The sequence below is a fragment of the Tamandua tetradactyla genome, chromosome X, assembly GCF_023851605.1.
Source record: "Tamandua tetradactyla isolate mTamTet1 chromosome X, mTamTet1.pri, whole genome shotgun sequence".
In the NCBI taxonomy this organism is placed as follows: Eukaryota; Metazoa; Chordata; class Mammalia; order Pilosa; family Myrmecophagidae; genus Tamandua; species Tamandua tetradactyla.
This window is the reverse complement of record NC_135353.1, coordinates 67,176,789-67,199,232: the sequence shown is the minus strand read 5'-3', so window position 1 is coordinate 67,199,232 and position 22,444 is coordinate 67,176,789. Positions and strand designations below refer to the sequence as shown.

The following is a 22,444-nucleotide window of genomic DNA, read 5'->3' as shown; positions in this document are numbered from 1 at the left end:
CCTGTGGGCTATCCTTGAGAACGATCCATAAGCACTTGAGAAAAATGTGTGTCCTGCTGTTGTGAGGTGTCATGTTCTGTAAATGTCTGTTGAGTCTAGTACATTTATCATATTATTCAAAATATGTTTCCTTATTGATCCTCTGTCTAAATGTTCTGTTCATTGCTGAGAGCAGGGAATTATGGTAGAAGTGTCAGTTTCTTCCTTCTGTGTTGTCAGTGTTTGCCTCATGTATTTCAGAGTATTCTGGCTCCATGCATAAATATTGATGATTGTTATGTCTTTTTGTTGAATCGTTCCTTTTATTAATACACAGTGTCATTCTTTTTCTCTTTTAATTGTTTTATATTTGAAGTCTAGTTTCTTGGATATTAGTATAGTTACCCCAATCTTTCCTGGTTGTTGTTTGCATGAAATATATTTCTCCAAACTTTCACTTTCAGTCTATTTTTGTCCCTGAGTCTAAAGTGAGTCTCCTGTAGACAGCATATAGATGGGTTCTGTTTTTAAATCTATTCTGCCAGTTTATTTCTTTTGATTGGAGGTTTAATCCATTAGCATTTAATGCTATTACTGTAAAGGCATTGCTTTCTTCTATTATTCTGTCATTTGGATTTTTTATGTCGTATCTACTTTTTTTTTCTTTTTACCTTTACTGATAGTCTTCATTTTACACTCTTCTCCAGACCTCTCTTTCCTATCTTTTCCTATCTGTTGTAATGCTCTGTTTAGTATAAAGCCAGTCTTTGAGTCACAAATTCTCTCAGTGTCTGTTTGTCTGAAAATATGTTGATTCCCTACTCATTTTTGAAGGAGAGTTTTGCTGGGTATAGAGTTCTTGGTTGGCAGTTTTTTTCTTTTAGAATCTTAAGTATATCATACCACTGCCTTCTTGCCTCCATGGTTTTTATTGAGAAATCCACATATAATCTTATGGAGCGTTCTTTGTATGTGATATATTGCTTTTCTCTTGCTGCTTTCAAAATTCTCTCTTTGTCTTTGACATTTGACAATCTGACTAGTAAGTGTCTTGGAGTAGGTCTATTTGGATCTATTCTGTTTGGAATATGCTGCACTTTTTGTATCTATAGTTTTATGTGTTCATAAGAAATTATATTTTTCAGTGATTGTCTCATTAGTATTTCTGCTTCTTTTCCATTTTCTTCTTCTTCTTTTGGGACAGCCATAACACATATATTCATGTGCTTCACGTTGTCATTCAATTCCCTGAGACCCTGCTCATCTTTTTCCATTCTTTTCCCTATATTTTCTTTTGTGTGTCGAATTTCAAATGTCCTGTCCTCTAGTTCACTAAACCTTTCTTCTACGCTTCAAATCTATTGTAAATCTCCATTGTTTTTCCATATCTTCTATTGTACCTTTCATTCCCATAAGTTCTGTGATTTGTTTTTTCAAACTTTTGAATTCTTCTTTATGTTTACCCATCTTCTTTATATCCTCCTTCAACTCATTGATTCAACTTTTGATGAGGTTTTTCATGTCTATTTGAACAAACTTTGTTAATTGTTTCAACTCCTGCATCTCATTTGAAATGTTGGTTTGTTCCTTTAACTGGGCCATATCATCAGTTTTTCTAGTATGACTTGTTATTTTTTTTTCTGATATTTAGGTATTGATCTCCTTAATTAATTTACTCTGGAGGTTGTGTTCTCTCTTTTACCTAGGACTTTGTTGTTGATTGGATTTGTTTTCTATTTATTCTTTGGTTTTCCATTCAACTTATTTTAGGCCTCTAGCATACGTTCTGTTTAATTGATCAGGATTTTTCAGTTCTTGTTTTTCTGTTTCTTACCCTGCTTATATAGAACCTTATTTTTGTGGGGTCTCCTCAGATGTTATCAACCTCAGTCAGATATTCTCAGACCAGACAGGTCCATGTCTCAGGAGGAGACAGTTGCTAGTATCAAGTTTCCTTGAGGGTGAGACCCAGCAGGTTGTCAGACTTTCTTATGAAGCCTCTAGATTCCATGCTTTTCCTGTACTGCTCAGATTGTGGTGCTTGTCTGTCTTTAGCTTCCCCCCTGCATAAAGTGATGAGGTGCCTTTAATTTCAGCAGCCTTTTCCTGTCAGGGGTGTCATTGATACCCACACTGTGGTAGTAGGTGGTCTTTGATTGCTTCTGCTTTTCAGCCCCTGGATCCTGAATTCCCTGAAGGAAGGCCTTCACTTGAACTGAGCCCCAAAACCTTTTTCTTGGGGGAAGATATGCCCTTTAGGGAATTTTCCCTTTTACCTATTTACTTTGTCTCTCAAACATTGCTTAATTCTGCCCTTGCCTGTGGCAGTGCTGGAGCCTGAGAGTGCTTGCAGTTTTACCTAAGGAATTGTTAAGAAGTTAAAAGGAAAAAAGTAGCCTTTTCAGAGCTGGATTCCTGCTCCCTGGGTTTGCTCATCAAGAGCTGCAGTTGATACATGAGTCTATGTGTCCTCAGGCTCTATGTGCCCCCTGTTCTTGTGGCTCAGCCCTTTTCCAATACTTTATGCTGTCCTACTAAAAAGCCCCTTGTTTTTTATTTTTCACTGTTTTTCCATCAGCCCCATTCCCTCTTTGCTGGAGTGAAAACTCCTGGTTTCTTTAGTGGTTACTCCAAGTCTATTTGTGGTCAAGGCCTGTTTTCAGTAGTCAGGATTTGTTAATTAATTCCACAATTGGAGCTTGGTTGAGATAACTTATTTATTACCAGTAAAGTCTATTTCCTTTACCCTCAGGTAACAAGCATGCCATGCCCATGGGGGTGGAGTGCCAGCCTCCACGGCTTGGGAACCTTACAGTTCTGTGTGATATCTTAGCCATTTCACCCATTCTAGACTGGTGTAGACTCATGTACGATGTGTGTCCAGTCATTAATGTCCCCCTGTAGTTGTTCTGGTCAGTCCCTGGCTATTTACTACTTGCTCTGGAGGATGAACTAAATTCCACACCTCACTATTCCATCATCTTGCCTCCCTTGAACTTTCTTACACTTACAACACTTAGATCAGGATTTCGATACATGTGAATTTTTTACTTACTGACTGTAGCCCTCATATCACTAGTGTCTGAAGGGTTTTAGTTTGATCACATGAACCTTTTCCTTTTCAATGTACTAAGTAGTGCCAATATAAACAGAAATAAATGTCAGGAAAACAATTGTTTTGAGGCAACAGAGCAAAGGATTCTGGAAATACCACTATTAAGGTATTCCTTAATAAAGCAAAGTCACAGAAAATCTTCATTTTAAGGCCTCTAGGAAGATTTCTTTTAGATAATGTCTCTGTACAAACATTCTGCTACACTTTTGACTTTGATCCCACATGACATGAAACAAAGATGAAAAAGCATTGTTGTTTCTCAATAAAACATGGTTTGAGTCACTTTTACTTTGTTATTTTAAGGACAGTTGTAGCCAAGTTTGACTTCCCTGCACATGTATGGGTCATCAGAGAGTGAGGAGGCAGGTCAACAGAAGAACTTTCCCTGGTTATTCCCTTTTTCCACTTTGCTTATTGTTATTCCAAATGGCAAGTCCAGAGAGGACCACTGCAACTTTTCTAGAGCTAAAACTTACTGATTTTGACCAATGCAATCGTCTTCTTCAAATTTCTATCACCTCCTCCCTCTCTCACCAGAACTGAGTCTTCCTCCCAGCATCACGGTATTAATAGCTGTCTTATTCTAGCTGTACACACACACATACACACACACACACACACACACACACACACACACATATGCTTGCGAAGGGCTCAAAATCAAGTAAGATTACCATGTTAGGTTTGTTGAGGATATTCAGGATGAAAGATGAATTAATGTTAGTTTATTAAATCCTTTCTTTGGGACTAATCGAGAGAAACCTTTAAAATGGGCATAACATGTGAAATCATGGAAATGTCAACGTCTTTTCTGAAGCCTACCAAACATAAAACCCAAATATGAACAAGTGGAGCCAATCTTTCACTGAATAAAGAAAAATAAGTCATGAAAACAAGTTGTAACACCATAGAGATTTGTATGTGGTACTCCTCCTGGAACTGACCCTTTTTACCCACCCTTCCAACTGTGACATTTTTAGTTGTCACAGTTGAGGAGAAGGTACTACTGATGTCTAGTGGGTAGAGGCTAGGGATGCTGCTAAACACTGTACAATATACTGGACTGACCCTGTAACAAAGACTTATGTAACCCCAATGTCAAGAGTGTAGAGGTTGAGAAGAGAAATTAACAATGCCAAAGACATTTCTGTCAACCAAAGGTCCTTTATTACCCAGCTAGGGATCTGACCTCTAATAGTGATTGTTCTCACCCACCCCATCAGGGGACAACCCAAAGTCACATCCAGCTGCTGTACAGATGTCTCAGGGCCATGATGACTTCTCAGTCTCTAGGTCCCCAGTCCCCAGGTGATGTCTAAGCCTCTTCCAGACATCCCAGTCTGGTCCAGTGTGACTCCTCACTATCCTTTCATCTGTAGGCTAAACCATACATTTATAGTCTTCAGAGGTGGAACCACAGTTTCATCCTCTCGCCTCACATTGTCCTCCCACCTCTCTCCCTCCTTCTGGATATTGATTTCGCATTAAGATATATTTTTGTTTTACTTCACATTTTTGAATTCACTGAGAGATTTATAGCCAGATTCCCTCACATCAATATCATGGTGGTGGTGAGGGGAGAGAATCCCTCAGGATGGCACCATAATTTGGTCAGTGGCCTAGACCAGCAAACCCTTGAGGCACCATTAGTTGCTGACTCACCTCCTTGGCAGTGGCATGAGGTCCCTGTTCAGATCTGACTCCTCCCGGTTCTGCCCACTGGGGACTAGGGGGGATTCTTCTGTCATAGGGCTGTATGGCCATAGCAGTCCTCACCTGCAGCTGATGCTGACATCCTGTGTATGCAGCCCTGAGGGATTCCCTTAGGAATGGCAAATCTCTGCCATGTTGATTTGAGTCTAAACAACGGTTATCCCCAGGCATATTATTATTTATTGTGATGTAACTCCCTCAGAACATGAATAAGTTTACTATCAAGTTCATTCCTGGGAACTCTTGGGATCCAGAAACCCCCACTACCTGACAATATTCTGATGAACCTCCCCAGCCAATTCTGGCATTTTCTTTGAGGGATGATCTGATGTTTGCAACTGCTCTCCAAGTACCAATTTCTAACTTGGAAACAATCTGGTTGCTTAGAACAGGAACTCTCTCAAACTAGCTTAAGGAAAAGGGCATTTATGTAAAGGGGACTTTCATGTAGCACAACTCTTACTATTATTGTTGAAACATCTATTGCTGCTTTTTGTTTTGCCAATGTCTGTCTCATGTACTTTGGAGCTCCTTGATTGGGGGCATAAAAATTTATGATTGTTATTTCTTCTTTGTGAATTGTTCCTTTTATTAATATGTAGTGTCCTTCTTTGTCTCTTATAACGTCTTTACATTTAAAGTCTATTTTGTCTAATATTAGTATAGCTACTCCGGTTTTCATTTGGTTACAACTTGTGTAGAACATCTTTTACCATCCTTTCACTTTCAATCTTCTTATATCTTTGTGTCTAAGATGAGTCTCTTGTAAGTAGCATATAGCTGGATTATATTTCTTAATCCATTCTGCCAATCTGTATTTTTTAATTTGTAAGTTTAGTCCATTAACATTCAAAGTTATTACTGAAAAGGTGTTTCTTGAATCCACCGTCTTATCTTTTTTATTTGTCAGATTTGTGTATTCTTTTCCCTCTTTCTCTTTTTACCCTTTAAGTTATCCTTACTGGTACTCTTCAGTTCTTTGCCTTCCTCTGGACCTCCCTCACCTGTGTTTTTTTTCAACTTGCAGAACTGCCTTTAATATTTCTTGTAGGGCCAGTTTCTTGTTGACAAATTCTTTCAGGATTTGTTTATCTGTGAAAATTTTAATCTCTCCCTCAGTTTCGAAGGACGATTTGACTGGGTACAGAATTCTTGGCTGGAAATCTTTCTCCTTCAGGATCTTAAATATATCATACCACTGCCTTCTCACCTCCGTAGTGCTACTTGAGTAGTCTGAACAAAGTCTTATGTGGTTCCCTTGTATGTAGTAGATTGTTTTTCTCTTGCCCCTTTCAGAATTTTCTGCTTCTCTTCAACATTTGGCAGACTCATTAATATGTGTCTTGGAGAAGGCCTATTTGGATTTATTCTATTTGAAGTTCATTGAGCTCCTTTGATTTGCATATTTATGTCCTTTATAAAGGTTGGAAAGTTTTCTCCATTATATACTCAACTAATCTTCCTAGCCCTTTTCTCTTCTCCTTCTGGGACATCAGTGATTCTTATATTTTTGTGCTTAGTTTTGACCACCATTTCCCCAAGATCCAACTCAAATTTTTCCATCTTTTTTGTCATTTGCTGTTTTGAGTGTTTGAAATCAGCTGTCCTGTCCTCTAGTTCACTTATTGTTTCTTCTGCCTCTTCAAATCTTCTGTTGTGTGTCTCTAGTATGTTTTTTATTTGGTCTACAGCATCTATAATCTCTGTGATATCTCCTATTTTTCTATTCTTTCAAATTCCTCTTAATGCTCTTCCAGTGTCTTCTTGATCTTCTCTATGTCATTAGACACCCCATTTATTTTATTTAGTAGAGTTATATGAACATTTTTGATTTGTCATTCCAATGTCTGTGTCTCCTGTGGTGTTTTAGTTTGGTCATTAGCCTGGGCTATATCTGTCCACATCATGATATACTTAGTGATCTTCTGCTGTCTTCATGGCATGTAAATATCTTGAATGGTTTACTTTGGAAGTTGATTTCTTTCAGTAGTCTAAAACCTTGTATTTGCAGGATGGATATGGAGCAGGATTCAGGGTGCAGAAAGGGGCAACACAATGCAGTGATGCATTGCAGCACAGTTACAGTCACAGTTTATGAATGCTACTCTGATGCCTGTGAATGTGGGTACCCAGTGGCAGGGAGAATGTGGCAGTGCAGGTGCATGGATCTGGGGGGCAGGGCTCTGGTGTGCCTTGGTCTCGGGTGCATGGCCCTTTGTGTGCATGCACAGAGCTCAGGACTGCAGGTCAACATTGTGTCTGCATGGACTGGGGTAGATGTGACCCAGCTATGCAGGTCAGCCCTTGCCCAGAGTTGGGGGCATGACTTGGGACCATGCCATACACAAACCTGGGAGGACTTTAATGAATGGGAAAATATTCCAAGTTCATGGATAGGAAGACTTAATATTATTAAGATTTCAGTACTATCCAAAGTGATTTACAGTTTCAGTACAATACCTATCAAAATCTCAGCAGCCATTTTGCCTAAAATGGAAAAGCCAATCCTCAAATATATATGGAATTGCAAGAGGCTCCAAATAGGCAAATCAGTATTGCGATGTTGGAGATCTCACATGTCTTGATTTTAAAACTTACTACAAAACTTCAGTTTTCAAAATAATGCGGTTCTCACATAAAAGCAGGCATATAGTCAAATGGAATATGGTTTAAAGTTGAGAAATAAAATCATACATCTATGGCCAGCTAATTTTTTTACAAAGGCGTCAAGTACATTAATTGGGGGAAGAAAAGTATCTTCAAGTAATAGTGCTAAGAATACTGGATATCCCCTTGCAAATGAATGAAACTGGGCCCCTTGTTCACAGCATATACAAACATTAATTTTAAATGGATCAAGCACCTTAACATTAGAGCTAAAACTATAAAACTCCTAGAATAAAACGTAGGATGAGCCTTCATAACTTTGGATTTGGTAAGGATCTCTTAGATATGACACCAAAAGCATGAGCCAGAAAAAATACACAAAATGGGCTTCATAAAAATTAAAAGCTTTTGAATATAAAGGGACACTATAATGGAAGTAAACAATCTACAGAAGGGGAGAATGTAATTGCTAAACTTATATCTGATAAAGGCTTAATGCCAGAATACGTAACCAACTATGACAACTCAGCAACAAAAGCATAAATAGGGTGGGCCACAGTGGCTCAACAGGCAGAGTTCTTGCCTGCTAGAGACCCAGGTTCATTCTCGGTGCCTGCCCATGCAAAAAAAAAGGACAAATAACCCAATTAAAAAGTGAGTAAAGGACTTAAATGAACATTTCTCCAAGGAAGATGTGCAAATAGCCAATAAGCACATGAAAAGATGCTCAAAAGTCATTTGCCTCCAGGAAAAAACGTAAATCAAAACCACAATAAGGTACATCAGTACCCAAAAGAATAGCTATTATTAAAAAGATAGAAAATAACAAGTGTTGGTGAGGATGTGGATAAACGTGAACCCTTCTATATTATTGGTGGCATTATAAAATGGTGTAGCCACAGTGGAAATCAGTTTGGTGGCTCCTCAGATACTTGAACATAGATTACCATATGACCCAGCAATCCCACTTCTTGCTATATACCCAAAGTACTGAAATCATAGACTTGAACAGAAATTTTACACCAATGTTTATAGCAGCATTATTTGCAATAGCTAAAATGTGGAAACAAACAAAATGCCCATCAACAGATTTATGGATAAATAAAATATGGTATACACAAACTATGGAATATTATTTAGCTATAAAAAAGAATGAAGTTCTGATATAATCTGAGTGAAACTTAAAGACATCATGTTGATTGATTTAAGCCAGACATCAAAAGACAGATACTGTATGATCTCACTTATATGAAATACCTGGAATAAGCAAATTTGATAGAGAGAGATTGTAGATTGCAGTTTCCCAGGGACCAGGCAGGGGGAGTGGAAGAGGGAGTTATTGCTTAATGGGTGTACAGTTTTTGTTTGATGTAATGAAAAAGTTGGGGTAATGGATGTTGGTAATGGTAGCACAATATTTCGAATGTAGTCAATATCACTGAATTGCACCTTTGAAAGTGGTTAAAATGGGAAATTTTGAGTTGTATATATGTTACTACAATAAAACATTTTTAAAAAATGATTTACAGTTGACCTTCTCCTTGGTCTTACCAGGCTTTCTGATATTTTCCTCACGCTTCCAATTATGTGTGTGTGTGTGATTGACATCTTCTGGAGCCCAGGTAGGATAGGGTATAATGGGGAAAAGACATGGGAGTATGTGGGAGATGAAGGCACAGTTTTATTCCAGAAATACCCCGCGTTAATGTGTTAGCCAATTAATGCCAATTTTCTGAAGTGACCTATGGGAAAATTCAATATCAAAATACATTTATAATGCAAGTATCGATGGATAAAATTAATCCAAACTGACTACACTCTACCAGAATTTGTTCTTTATAAAAGCCCAGAATTTTACCCCTGATCCATATCAGTAAGCATGTTAGAAATCTATGTAAGATAACAGGTATCTTCCGTTTATTGATTTGTTTTTTAGTGATTTATCCTATAAAAGGAAATGTTGGCTTATAAATCAATGACAAATTGAGTCAATCCCTGGAGTACTTGTCACAGGGGTAGAGAATACCTTGTTACAGAGACTTCCTCACATTTTCAAAGATGCAATATATACCACTGGGAAAGTAATCTGACTGTCTCAGAGTTCAGCGGGTTAGTATAACTGCTCTATGTGGCTACCTTACAGCCAAAAATGTACACATTAGCATTTTGCTTCATATCCTCCTGTCAGTTACAGCTCTGTCTTGTTTTGATGTGGTTTCTGATTTCTAGGCAAGGTCCTAAATGGAAAATTCAATACTCGAAATATGTAGTCTACAAACAATATTGTATATACCCAGTAAAGCCATTTTGCTGTTTCTCTGTTCCTACAGAAACTCGACATATTGCATGAAGGTGTCAATGTCTTTGACTGTGGCAGAGAATGAATCAGGCCTTTGCTACAACAGCAGGATCCGCTATTTAGAAAAATCTGAAGTCACTAAAAGAAAGGAGATCACCTGCCCAGACATGGATGACTTTAAGAAGTCTGATCAGGAGCCTGATGTTGTGTGGTACAAGGTAACTCAGCATACTGTCAAACGTGATTTTTTTTCCCTCAGTCAATAGCTGGCTTGGGGATAGGGAAAATGAAAAGTTTTATTTCTAGTTTTTGGTAACAGATATTTCATTCAGAAGAATCAACAGGTCCATAAGGAAATAATTCAGTTTTGACTCCTGTATTCCACTGGTTTGGTGCTTTTCCATCAGCGGGTGTCAGAAGCAATCCTGCCTTCTCCACCTGCTAAAAATAAATAAAATCTTCTTTCACATCAACTCATGATAATGAATGGTAAGAGGGGAGGAGATTTAAATAAGACATGAATGAAATGATTTGGGGACAAAGAAATATTACTTACTGTTAGAAGCAAAGGCCTAGCATTCCAAGTAGAAGTATTTGCAAAGTATAACAACTGTTAGCAATGTCTATACTGTGAGAATTACTGCAGTAAATGCGGAAGAGCAATATGGGCCCATTGCAAGACAAGTGAACACTGCTAAGGTTAAATTTAGTTGGAAATAAGCAAAATTCTAAGGATGAGCAGAAGAGACGAAGGGAATATTTGCAGGGTTCAGGAACCAAGAAGCGAGGAAGCTGTTAGTTACCACTCCTTGACCTACTGTGAACCCGGCAAGAGTGGAGAGGGACTGTCAGGAAAACTGTGGCTTTAAACTACCAAAACTGGTAGATAGGGAGAGAGTGGGTGAGACAAATACTCTAACCTTCTTAACTCCTGCTAATGCCCTCTCCACACTGATCAAACCCAAATGAAAGCCAGAGAAGAAAAGAGACCTGGTGATAGATACAATTTTGTCCAGCTTCTTGAGCATTAGAACAGAGCAGTAAAGGACGGGGAATGGATCTAGGGGAGGAAACAGAATAATCATACATCCTTCCAGCTATGATATTCTATCCACTTTTCTGGGGCCTCATGGTCCTATAGCAGGACTGAGCCTCCCCTGCCAGTTCTCAGCTACATCTGACATGCTATAGAGTTTTAATATGGAATGGCTGGAGGTGTCCAAGGAAGCTTTCTGCAAAGGTTCTGTGTGCATTGCTGGAACCAAACACTTGTTATAAGAGGTGGAGCAGATTGTTTTTATAGGATCTGACAGACCCTCAGCTCCTAGGGAAGCCTAAATTATAACTGCCACAGTTGTCATGTGCTTTGCCTTGCTTTCAATTTGGAAGCCTCTTCAACTTCATACTTGGAGAAATCACCAATAGATCACCCTATCTTTAATAGGACATCAACAATGAAAATACACATACACGTTTTTGGGTAAAACACTGATCTATATGATTAATTAGCTCAAATGTTAATAGTCTGGTGCTAATGAGGTCAATATACCAATGTGAAGCCTCCTTTTTCTTGCCACAACTATCTCAATTTCAGATATTTGCCATTGGTTATAAATAGGATAGGTTGGCTTCATTAATTTGTACATCTGTTCTTTCCTTCAACATATATTTATTGGGTACCTGTGATGCATTAGATATGATGCTTGGGATTGGGGATAGTGAGGTGACCAAAACAAGCACATTCACCTGTTCTGATGAAGGGAGACAAATAAGTAAACACTTCCTTCTCAGTGTTCTAGGGAAAAGTTACATAAAGCAAAATATCTAAAGAACAGGCTTTACTTATAATCACCATCATCTTTGTACAGAGTGAAGGGCAGCAGATATATCACTGTTTTTAACCAAAGACCTGAGTGTCTTTGCAAGGAAAATTTCAAACTAAGATCAGTTAAAATTTAATGGTACATAACATTCAGCAGCATTCTTTCCCAAATCTTTTCATATTATAGCAAACATAGAAAATAATATTGCACAGTGAGGTGAGTGGCTGACCTGCCTCAAGGGCTTTGGCTGTTCCAGGCCCCTACTGACTCATTTGGATTTGAGGAGAAGGGGATCAATGAGTGTATATGCCAGAAATCCTCCCAGAGCACCCCAGAAGGCTGTGGCCCACTGGTTTGGAAGCTCAGCCTATTTTTTCATAAAATGTGTCATGTAATTTTTACCCGAAGAGGGCTGAATAAGCCAATCCCAGTTGTCCTTGGAATGAAAGGAGTGTGTGGGAGGAGGCTGTTTTTCCTCCATCTAGAGTATATCAATTAGCAAAAGGAGGGGAGGTCCCTATTGATGGCCTTATTATCCTTTTACAGATAATGAAATTAAAATAACTTAGAGGATTGCTTAGCTAATACATGGCCAATTGGGGGCTCAAATCCTGAACATCTGATCTCTAGTGAATGTTCTTCTTATATCAACACATTGACTGCTCTGCTAACTGCATATCTTATGCTCTTGTAAAATACTCACATCACAGATGCAAATAGAATGCTCTCTTAAAATTCTTACTTTGGAAATAGTTCCTGCAATCCTCCCTAAGGATTCCTTAATGATTCTAAGTGTCCAAATGGACTCAAATGAACAAGAAAGATATTTTCTCAAGATCAAACTGGAGTAGATATCAGTGATAAAATATCAGTGATATTGGGACCCATTTAGCACAACTTGTTCCTCTTAACATGAAGTAAATTGAAGGCCAAAGTGTTTTTTTGACATTTGCTGAATTTTACAAAAGGCTCAAAACCAGGCAGAAATAAGGGAACATATGTAGCTATGCATATATATTTTAAAACGTGATAATTTAGATATATAAAACAATATAGAGTTGTATAAAGTTAGTTGTTTTATCTTCCATTCAATTTTCACCATCTCAGGTATCTAATGTTACCTATTGTTATATTCTTCACATTTACACTACACACACACACATACCACATAAATATATATGTATTTACACATGCACACACACATAATGCATGCATACATCTCCCCTTCTCCCATTTTTATAAAACTGGGAATGTACTATGCATATCACTTCAGCTCTTCCCATCACACACACAGTTAATGATGAACATCCTTCTTTGTCAATAATATAGAACTACATCCCTTTTAAAAATATCTGCGCAACAGTTCATAGGATGAAAATACTTAACCTTATCTAACCATTCTCCTACAGATAGACATTCATGCCTTTTTCTAGTATTTTATAAACACAGTGTTTCAGTAAACATCCTTGTAAATATATACGTATATCCTTACATCCATTATATACAAGATGGGAATGCTCTCTGTCACTACTATAGTCAACATTGTTTTGAAAGTTCTAGCATATGCAATAAGAAAATTAAGTGAAACATGCTGTATAAATATTGAAAAAGAAGAAACAATATAATCTTTAAAATAACAGATTTATTCATACACCATACAATCCATCCAAAGTGTTCAATCAGTGGCTCTCGGAATAGTCACAGAGTTGTGCTTTTCTTACCACAGTCAAGTTGAAAACATTTTCATTGCTCCAAAAAGAAAAATAGCATGTCTGTTATACACCCCTATTACTGACACTTAGCATTGGTATGGTACCTTTGTTACAGTTGATGAAAGAATTTTAGATCATTATCATTAACTATTGTCCATAGTGTGCATTAGTTGTATTTTCCAATATACCACCTTGTTATTAACACTTTGCAATAGTGATGTACATTTGTTCTAGTTCATGGAAGAACATTCTTATATTTGTGCTATTAACCAGTGATCATCCACAACAGGGTTTGTACAGTCCCATGTTTTATCCTCTAGCTTTCCTTCTAATGATATACACGATCCTAAACATCCCCTTTCAACCACAGTCACACCCATAAATCAGCACTGTTAATTACACTCACAATAATGCTCTACTATCACCTCTATCCAATGCCAACGTTTACAATTAACTGTATTAAAGAATTCTATGCAAATTAAGCATTAGATCTCCATTCTGTATACTCATTCTATTTCCTGGTAACCTATACTCTAGATTTTAACTCCATGAGTTTTCTCATTATAATTAGTTCATATTAGTGAGAGAATACAATAAATTGTACAAAACATTGTCCTTTTATGTCTGCTTTATTGCACTCAACATAATGTCCTCAAGGTTGGTTCATGTTATCACATGTATCAGGACTTTAGTCCTCCTTACAGCTGAATAATAATCTATCATATGTATATACCACATTTTGTTTATCCATCCATCAAATTGATGCACACTTGGGGTGCTTCCATCTCGTGGTTTTTGAGAATAATGCCACTATGAAAATCAGAGTGAAAATGTCTGTTTGCATCCCTGCTTTCAGTTTTTCTGGGGATATACCTAGTAGCAGGATTGCCAGATCATATGGCAGTTTTATACTTAGCTTCCTGAAGAACTGCCAATCTGTGTTTGACAGTGGCTGTGCCATTTTACATTCCCACTGGCAGTGAATGAATGTTCCTATTTCCACATCCTTTCCAACACTAGTAGTTTTCTATTTTATTAATAGTGGGCGTTCTAGTAGATATTAAAAGATACAACATTGTGGCTTTTATTTGCATTTCCCTAATAGCTAGTAATGTTGAATATTTTTTCATGTGCTTTTTAGCCATTTGTATTTCCTGTTTGGTAAAATGTTTATCCAAGTCTTTTGCCCATTTTTAAACTGGGCTGTTTGTCTTTTTATTGTCGAGTTGTAGGATTTGTTTATATATTCTGCATATTACATATTTGATATGTGGTTTCTAAATATTTTCTCCCATTGAGTAGGCTGCCTTTTCACTTTCTTGAAAAAGTCCTTGGAAACACAGAAATATTTAATTATGAGGCAGTCCCATTTACCTATTCTTTCTTTCATAGCTTTTGCTTTGGGTATAAAGCTGAAAGAAAGCATTGCCAACCACAAGATCTTGAAGATGCTTCCCTACATTATCTTCTAGGAGTTTTATGGTCCTGGTATTTATCAGGTTTCTGATACATTTTGAGTTGTTTTTTGTATATGGTGTGAGATAGGGGTCCTCTTTTATTCTTTTTATATGGATGTCTATTTCTCCCAGTACCATTTGTTGAAGAGACTGTTCTGTCCTGTGAGGATCTATTTCTGAACTCTTAATTAAATTACATTGGTCAGTATATCTATCTTTATGCTAGTACCATGCTGTTTTGATAGAATTGACATTTTAACAATATTTAGTTTTCTAATCCATGAACAAGGAATGTCCTTCCATTTATTTAGGTCTTCTTTGATCTCTTGGAGCAATGGTTTGATCCTTTTTTTTGTATATAGTTCCTTTACATCTTTGTTAAAATTTATTCTTAGATATTTGATTCTTTTAGTTGCAATTGTAAATGGAAGTTTTTCTTGATTTCCTACTCATGTTGTTCATTACTAGCATATAGAAACACTACTGATTTTTGCATGTTAACTTATATCCTGTCACTTGCTGAACTCATTCATTAGATCTAGTGGCTTTGTTGTAGATTTTTTGGCTCTTTGTAAATATAAAATTATGTCACCTGCAAATAGTGAAAGTTTTGCTTCTTCCTTTCTGTTGCTTCCTGTAGAAACGGAGCTTGAAGGATATTAAGGAATGATGAGAAAGAAAGAAAGAAAGGAAGAAGGAGAGAAAGAAAGACACAGATGGGCTCAGGGGGTCTGAAGCTTGAGTTTACTTCAGACAGACTTCAGACAATTTTATTCTTAACCATATCCTGGTTATATACCACAGGATGACAATAGGCATGCATGCATTTCCTGAGGGAATAAAGTTCTTATCTTTCAGTGTTCTTCCTTCGTACTTAAAATAACCATTTGGGGTAAACAAACATTCTCTTCCTCCTAAACTGTCTTACATAAATCAGATAACATAAAGCAGTTTACTGCCGCCACCACCCTAATGCCATCTACTCCCAAGTAGTTCCGCAGGTCTTATGTTAATCCTATCTCCTACACCTTTCTGATTTGGATGTCTTTTATTTCTTTTTCTTGCCTAATTGCTCTAGCTAAAACTTCAGGCAGAATGTTGAATAGCAGTGGTGATGGTGGGGATTCTTGTCTTGTTCCACATCTTAGAGAGAAAACTTCCAGTCTTTCACCATTGAGTATGATGTTGGCTGTGGGTATTCACATATGCCCTTTATAACGTTAAGAAAGTTTTCTTCTATTCCTATCTTTTGAAGTGTTTTATAAGGAAAGGATGCTGGAATTTGTCAAATGCCTTTTTGTCATCAATATAAATGATTATGTGTTTTTCTTATTATAATTTTTAATTTGGTGTATTATATTGATTGATTTTCTTGAGTTGAGCCTCCCTTGCATAACTAGGCTAAAACCTACTTGATATAATTCTTTCAATGTGCTTTTGGATTCAATTTGGTAGTATTTTGTTGAGGATTTTTGCTTGCATCTATATTCATTAGAGAAATTGTTTTATATAAAATCTTAATTTTAAGCTCATATGTTGCATACCTAAAAAACCCAAAAGTCTCAATGGCAACAGCAACAATATAACTAATGTTAATGTTTGGTAAGATACCTTAATAAAATATTCAGCAAATTTAATAGCTGCTGTGTTTGCTAGCAATAACCAGTTAGGCACACAAATGGGGAAAATGAAACCATCCCATTCACAACAGTGACAAACTATAAAACATTCTGTAGACTTCCGGAGAAGATGGCGGCTTAGTAAGACACGCGGGTCTTAGTTCCTCCTCCAGAAAAGCAACTAAAGAAACAGAAACAATACGAAACAGCTCCCGAAGCCACGACAGAGACCAAAAAGACAGCGTACCCATTCTGGAATGGCTGAACGGGCAGGGAGAATCCGCTGCGGTGAGATACCCAAGGGGCGTGCGTTTTCCCGGCCGGGGCAGCTGGCGACTGGGGTCCCCTCCACGCACGTGGCTCCCCGGTCTGACTGGGAACGTTGGATAGCGGGGCCCTCCTGCCACGCTTGGCGTCTCGGGCCAGCTGGGCAATTTGTACCGGCACTCCCCCAAGCCGCGGCGGCCGGCGAACTCCCCTCCACGCGCGGTTTCCAGGGCCGACTGCGAGATTCGGATTGGCAAGTTAAAGGAGCCACAGAATCTTTTACTGGTGGACCCCGCAGACAGACGAGCGCCACCTACTGGGCAGGAAAAGAAAAACAGAGCCCAGAGATTTCACAGAAAAACCTTTCAACCAGCCGGGTCCCACACCCAGGGAAATCTGATCAAATGCCCAGACACCAGCAGAAAATAATGGATGACGCTCGGAAAATTGAAGATATGGCCCAGTCAAAGGAACAAACCAATAGTTCAAATGAGATACAAGAGCTGAGACAACTAATGCTGAATATACGAACAGAAATGGAAAAACTCTTCAAAAACCAAATCAATAAATTGAGGGAGGACATGAAGAAGACATGGGCTGAACAAAAAGAAGAAATAGAAAATCTGAAAAAACAAATCACAGAACTTATGGGAGTGAAGGACAAAGAAGAAAAAATGGAAAAAACAATGGATAACTACAATGGTAGATCTAAAGAGACAGAAGCTACAATTAGTGAACTGGAGGATGGAACATCTGAATTCCAAAAAGAAACAGAAACTATAGGGAAAAGAATGGAAAAACTTGAGCAGGGAATCAGGGAACTGAATGACAATATGAAGCGCACAAATATACGTGTTGTGGGTGTCCCAGAAGGAGAAGAGAAGGGAAAAGGAGGAGAAAAACTAATGGAAGAAATTATCACTGAAAACTTCCCAACTCTTATGAAAGACCTAAAATTACAGATCTAAGAAGTGCAGCGCACCCCAAAGAGAATAGACCCAAATAGGCGTTCTCCAAGACACTTACTAGTTAGAATGTCAGAGGTCAAAGAGAAAGAGAGGATCTTGAAAGCAGCAAGAGAAAAACAATCCGTCACATACAAGGGAAACCCAATAAGACTATGTGTAGATTTCTCAGCAGAAACCATGGAAGCTAGAAGACAGTGGGATGATATATTTAAATTACTAAAAGAGAAAAACTGCCAACCAAGACTTCTATATCCAGCAAAATTGTCCTTCAAAAATGAAGGAGAAATTAAAACATTTATAGACAAAAAGTCACTGAGAGAATTTGTGACCAAAGAGACCAGCTCTGCAAGAAATACTAAAGGGAGCACTAGAGTCAGATACGAAAAGACAGAAGAGAGAGGTATGGAGTAAAGTGTAGAAAGAAGGAAAATCAGATATGATATATATAATACAAAAGCCAAAATGGTAGAGGAAAATATTATCCAAACAGTAATAACACTAAAAGTTAATGGACTGAATTTCCCAATCAAAAGACATAGAATGGCAGAATGGATTACGACCCAGCAAGGTATCTACTCAAAGGACTTAAGGGCAAAGACACAGACGGACATTTGCACACCAGTGTTTATAGCAGCATTATCTACAATTGCAAAGAGATGGAAACAGCCAAAATGTCCATCAACAGACGAGTGGCTAAACAAACTGTGGGGTATACCTATGATGGAATATTATGCAGCTTTAAGACAGACTAAACTTATGAAGCATGTAATAACATGGATGGACCTAGAGAACATTATGCTGAGTGAGTCTAGCCCAAAACTAAAGGACAAATACTGTATGGTCCCACTGATGTGAACCGACATTCGAGAATCAGCTTGGAATATATCATTGGTAACAGAGACCAGCAGGAGTTAGAAGCAGGGTAAGATAATGGGTTATTGGAGCTGAAGGGATACAGACTGTGCAACAGGACTAGATACAAAAACTCAAAAATGGACACCACAATAATACCTAAGTGTAATGTAACTATGTTGGAACACTGAATGAAGCTGCACCTGAAATATCGTTTTTTGTTTGTTTGTATCTTTTGTTTTTTTTCTTTTTTCTTTTTATATATATATATATATTTTTATTAGTATTATTATCTTAATTCTCTTCTCTATATTAACATTCTATATCTTTTTCTGCTGTTTTGCTAGTTCTTTTCCTAAATCGATGCAAATGTACTAAGAAATGATGATCATACATCTATGTGATGATACTAAGAATTACTGAGTGCATGTGTAGAATGGAATGATTTCTAAATGTTGTGTTAATTTCTTTTCTTTTTTTTGATTAATAAAAAAAATTAAAATAAAAAAAGCATTCTGTAATATATTTAGAAGGATGTGAAGGGATCTATAGAAAAGATAATTTTATTGAAGGACTTAAAGTACTATGTAAATGAGGCAGACATGTTTCCATGTAAGAAGACTTCTTATAAAAAGTCAGTTTTCCAAAACGCATCTAAATATTTAATGCAATTTGCTAGAACATCAATTTTTTAGAACTGGACAAAATGATTATAAATTTCTTATGGAGGGATGAATGTGCCAGGATTGCCACGAACATATTGGGAAAAGACAATCATGAGAAGGGACTTATTCTACAAGATACAAACAATTACTGCAAAATAACGACAATTAATATAGTAAGTTTAAGAAAAGATATTAGATCAGTTGAACAGAATAGAGAATCCTAGAAACATCTGGAAAAACACACAGGAAATTAGTTTGCAATACAGTTAACATTTCAATTTAATTATTGTTGACTTGGATGAAAGTTCGTTAAACAGTGGTGTGGATATAACCGACTACCCACTTGGAAAAAAATCATTATATCTCTGTCTCACATAACATTTAAGAAAAAATTCCGTATGGATTGTAAAGAGTTAATTTCATCCAGATATGCCATCATTCATTTTGATGAGTTAAGTTTACAAAGATAAGAGCTTTATATTGATTTAAATTACTCTATATTCTGACAATTTTCTTAAAGGGAAAAAAAAGTTCATCTGAGACTTCATAATACCAGAGGCCAAATGACCAACACTTTCTTGCTAAAAAAAAATGATTTGGGATTTTGAATTCCTCTTGGAATGTAGTCAAAATTAACCTGTGCCTTCTTTTGTAAGCATAAAATTACATTCCATCTTTGAATTTTTTGTCTTTTGATGGAACTTTTCAATGTTTTTTTTTCAGATTGGTGTGCCTTGAAACCACAGTGACACGGATTTAAGATCTATTTGTCATTGTTTTTATTCATAGATAAGGCATTAAAAAAGGGAAGGCAATTTTGCTACTTGTAAATTATAAGTAAGAGCGTTGAGGTGGGAGGAATGGGTATTTGATAAATGTAAGAAGCACTGGGCTTTGTGTCTGTACATCTGGATTCTGGTCATGATTCCACCATAAACATGGAGAAGTAATTGAACATCACTAGGCCTCGGTTTTTGCATATATAAAATTGATGTAATAAGATCTGCCATATCCCAGGCATGTTATAAAAATTTAATGACTAAAGCCCTTACTTGATATTAGGTGCTACTATAGAAAGGGAAAATGTACATGAAGGCTAGAATTACAGTGATCTAGGACATCTCAGATTCTAAATAGGAATTTAGGGTTGAGTTTTTTGTGAGATCTTGTTATTCAGTATATTTAAAACAGTAAAATGTACCCTTTTTACATGTACAATTTGATGTTTATAAGTCTATATACCACAATCAAGATATAGAATATATCACAATCAAGATATAGAATATTTCATCACTCCAAGTTCCTCTATTTCTTTTGTTAGTCAATCCCTTCCTCCCATCTCCAGGCCCTGGTAAAAACACCTCTGTTTTCTGTTCATATAGCTTCAAATTGTTCAGGATGTCATATAAATGGAATAATATATGTATCATTTTGTGTCTGACTTCTTTCACTCAGCAAAATGTATTTGCGATTCATCTATGTTGTGGCATGTATCAATAGTTTGTTGTTTTTATTGCTGGTTATTATTAAAGAATTCTACTATATAAATGTACCACTGTTCGTTCAACTATTTACAAGTTGATGAACATTTAGGTTGCTGTCAGTTTTTGGTGATTAGAAATAAAACTGTTATAAAGCTGAATTTTGATTCTACAATTTCTTGATTGTATTGCATTGAACTTTGATAAACTTCTTCCAACACATATGCCTTTTTCCAAATTTAATTGAAATTAACTGTTGATCTTTCCCAATAGCTATAAGATTCTGTACTTAGGACTTTAGTCTATCTTTAATGTCAAACATGGAATAAAAAGGGGTCAGTGCAAATTAAAGCACCTTATGCAATGCCTTTTTCTACAGTATGACTACCTTCTATATATCCAGTAGAATAATCTTTCAGAAATGCACATTTGATAATAGAATGCCTCTATGTAAGGGGCTCCAATGATTCTGTAAAATTCTTTGGATAATAACACCTTTTTATTGAGGGTTTACAGGGCTTTGCACTGTGTCAAGCATATTCATGCATTATCTAATTCAATCTTTATAACAGCCCTATGAGATTGGTTACACAGTGGCAGAACTGGGATTTGATACTTGGCCATGTTCAAATATCTTAAAATGGAATTTAAGGCTTTTCATGTCTGGTCCTAGCCTACTCAGTGCCACTCTAAACCAAGCAAAACTATTTGTAATCTTATGTCCACTCCATGCTGTTTTCATTTCTGATAGCTTGTTACCATGTTGTTTCCTTGGTCTGATATGTCCTACTTCTGATCTGTCTGTGTAACTTCTATATATTGTTCAAAACTCAACTCAGATGCTCATAGTAACCTATCTGCCTATCCAACCCTCTCTCCATGCCCAGCCTGTTATAATACTTGAATGATTCAGCATTAGAATTAAGACTTTGAACTAAGGCATTGCTTCCAGACTCCTCTTGAAATGTGAGTCACATTTAACCCCTGACAGTCATTAACATCATAATAGATGTACATGTCATCTGAAATCAAGTTAGTGATGTTAATAACAGTAATAGAATAATAGTTAATATTTATTGAGTAGTTTCAGCACTTGATGCCACATATCACAGGTCATTTACCTGTATATCCTCATTTATTCCTCATAATCACCCAGTTGTTAAATATTATTATCACTACCTGTTTTTTAACAAGTGAAGAAACTGAGGCACATATTGATTTAAATAGCATGCTCAAGAACATACAACTTGGAATTCCAACCCGCGTTTTAACTCTAGAACTTATGTTCTTAGCCATTATGCATAACCAATTTCAATACTAAGATTGTGGAAAGGGGAAGGACACCCTGGAGTGTGTTGTGCTAAGCGTTTGGAGTAGAGATAGGACTCGAAAGAGCCAGGCTGATACCTAATTCACAATTGTCCTCCTAATCATCTCTTCCATCTTTCAATTGCAAAGTGTTTGAGTTCTCTACAGATTATTAGGCAGATGCTCTATAAGACTGTCCAGTCTCCTGGGAAAAGAGAAGCAAGTTGGGTGTGAGGGGTGGTGGTGGAATGGAACAAAGTTGCTTTGAGGAACAGAGGTTCCAAGATTGGCTTATGGTTGCACAGCTGTTCACTGACTTAATCTCAGAATCAGAAGGAATATTTGAATCAATCGTCCTTGTGTTCTTGCCATGAGAAATGAGTCATGTATTCTGAATAGTACTAAAATAACAGCAGCCATCAAATTAAAATGATTAAAAAACACCTGTGGGTATGAAGATACTATCTCAGAAGTGGACTGTACATATAGAGGTGACTATTTCAGGGTGGGTACTTCCAGATCCAAATTTTGCTGGCAACGGGATCACTTCAGGGGTTTGGTTAACAGATGTCTGTGTTG

At 37.0% G+C, this 22,444-nt stretch overlaps 1 protein-coding gene across 1 annotated transcript in view; it reads left to right on the top strand.

Moving 5' to 3' along the window:
• The window catches only part of IL1RAPL2 (interleukin 1 receptor accessory protein like 2), a 645,369-nt gene that overhangs the window by 14,424 nt on the left and 608,501 nt on the right, over nucleotides 1-22,444 (top strand). The window contains exon 3 of the mRNA XM_077146975.1: nucleotides 9,745-9,931. Coding sequence (XP_077003090.1) covers nucleotides 9,745-9,931 — 187 coding nt within the window. The remainder of the gene's footprint in view (nucleotides 1-9,744; nucleotides 9,932-22,444) is intronic.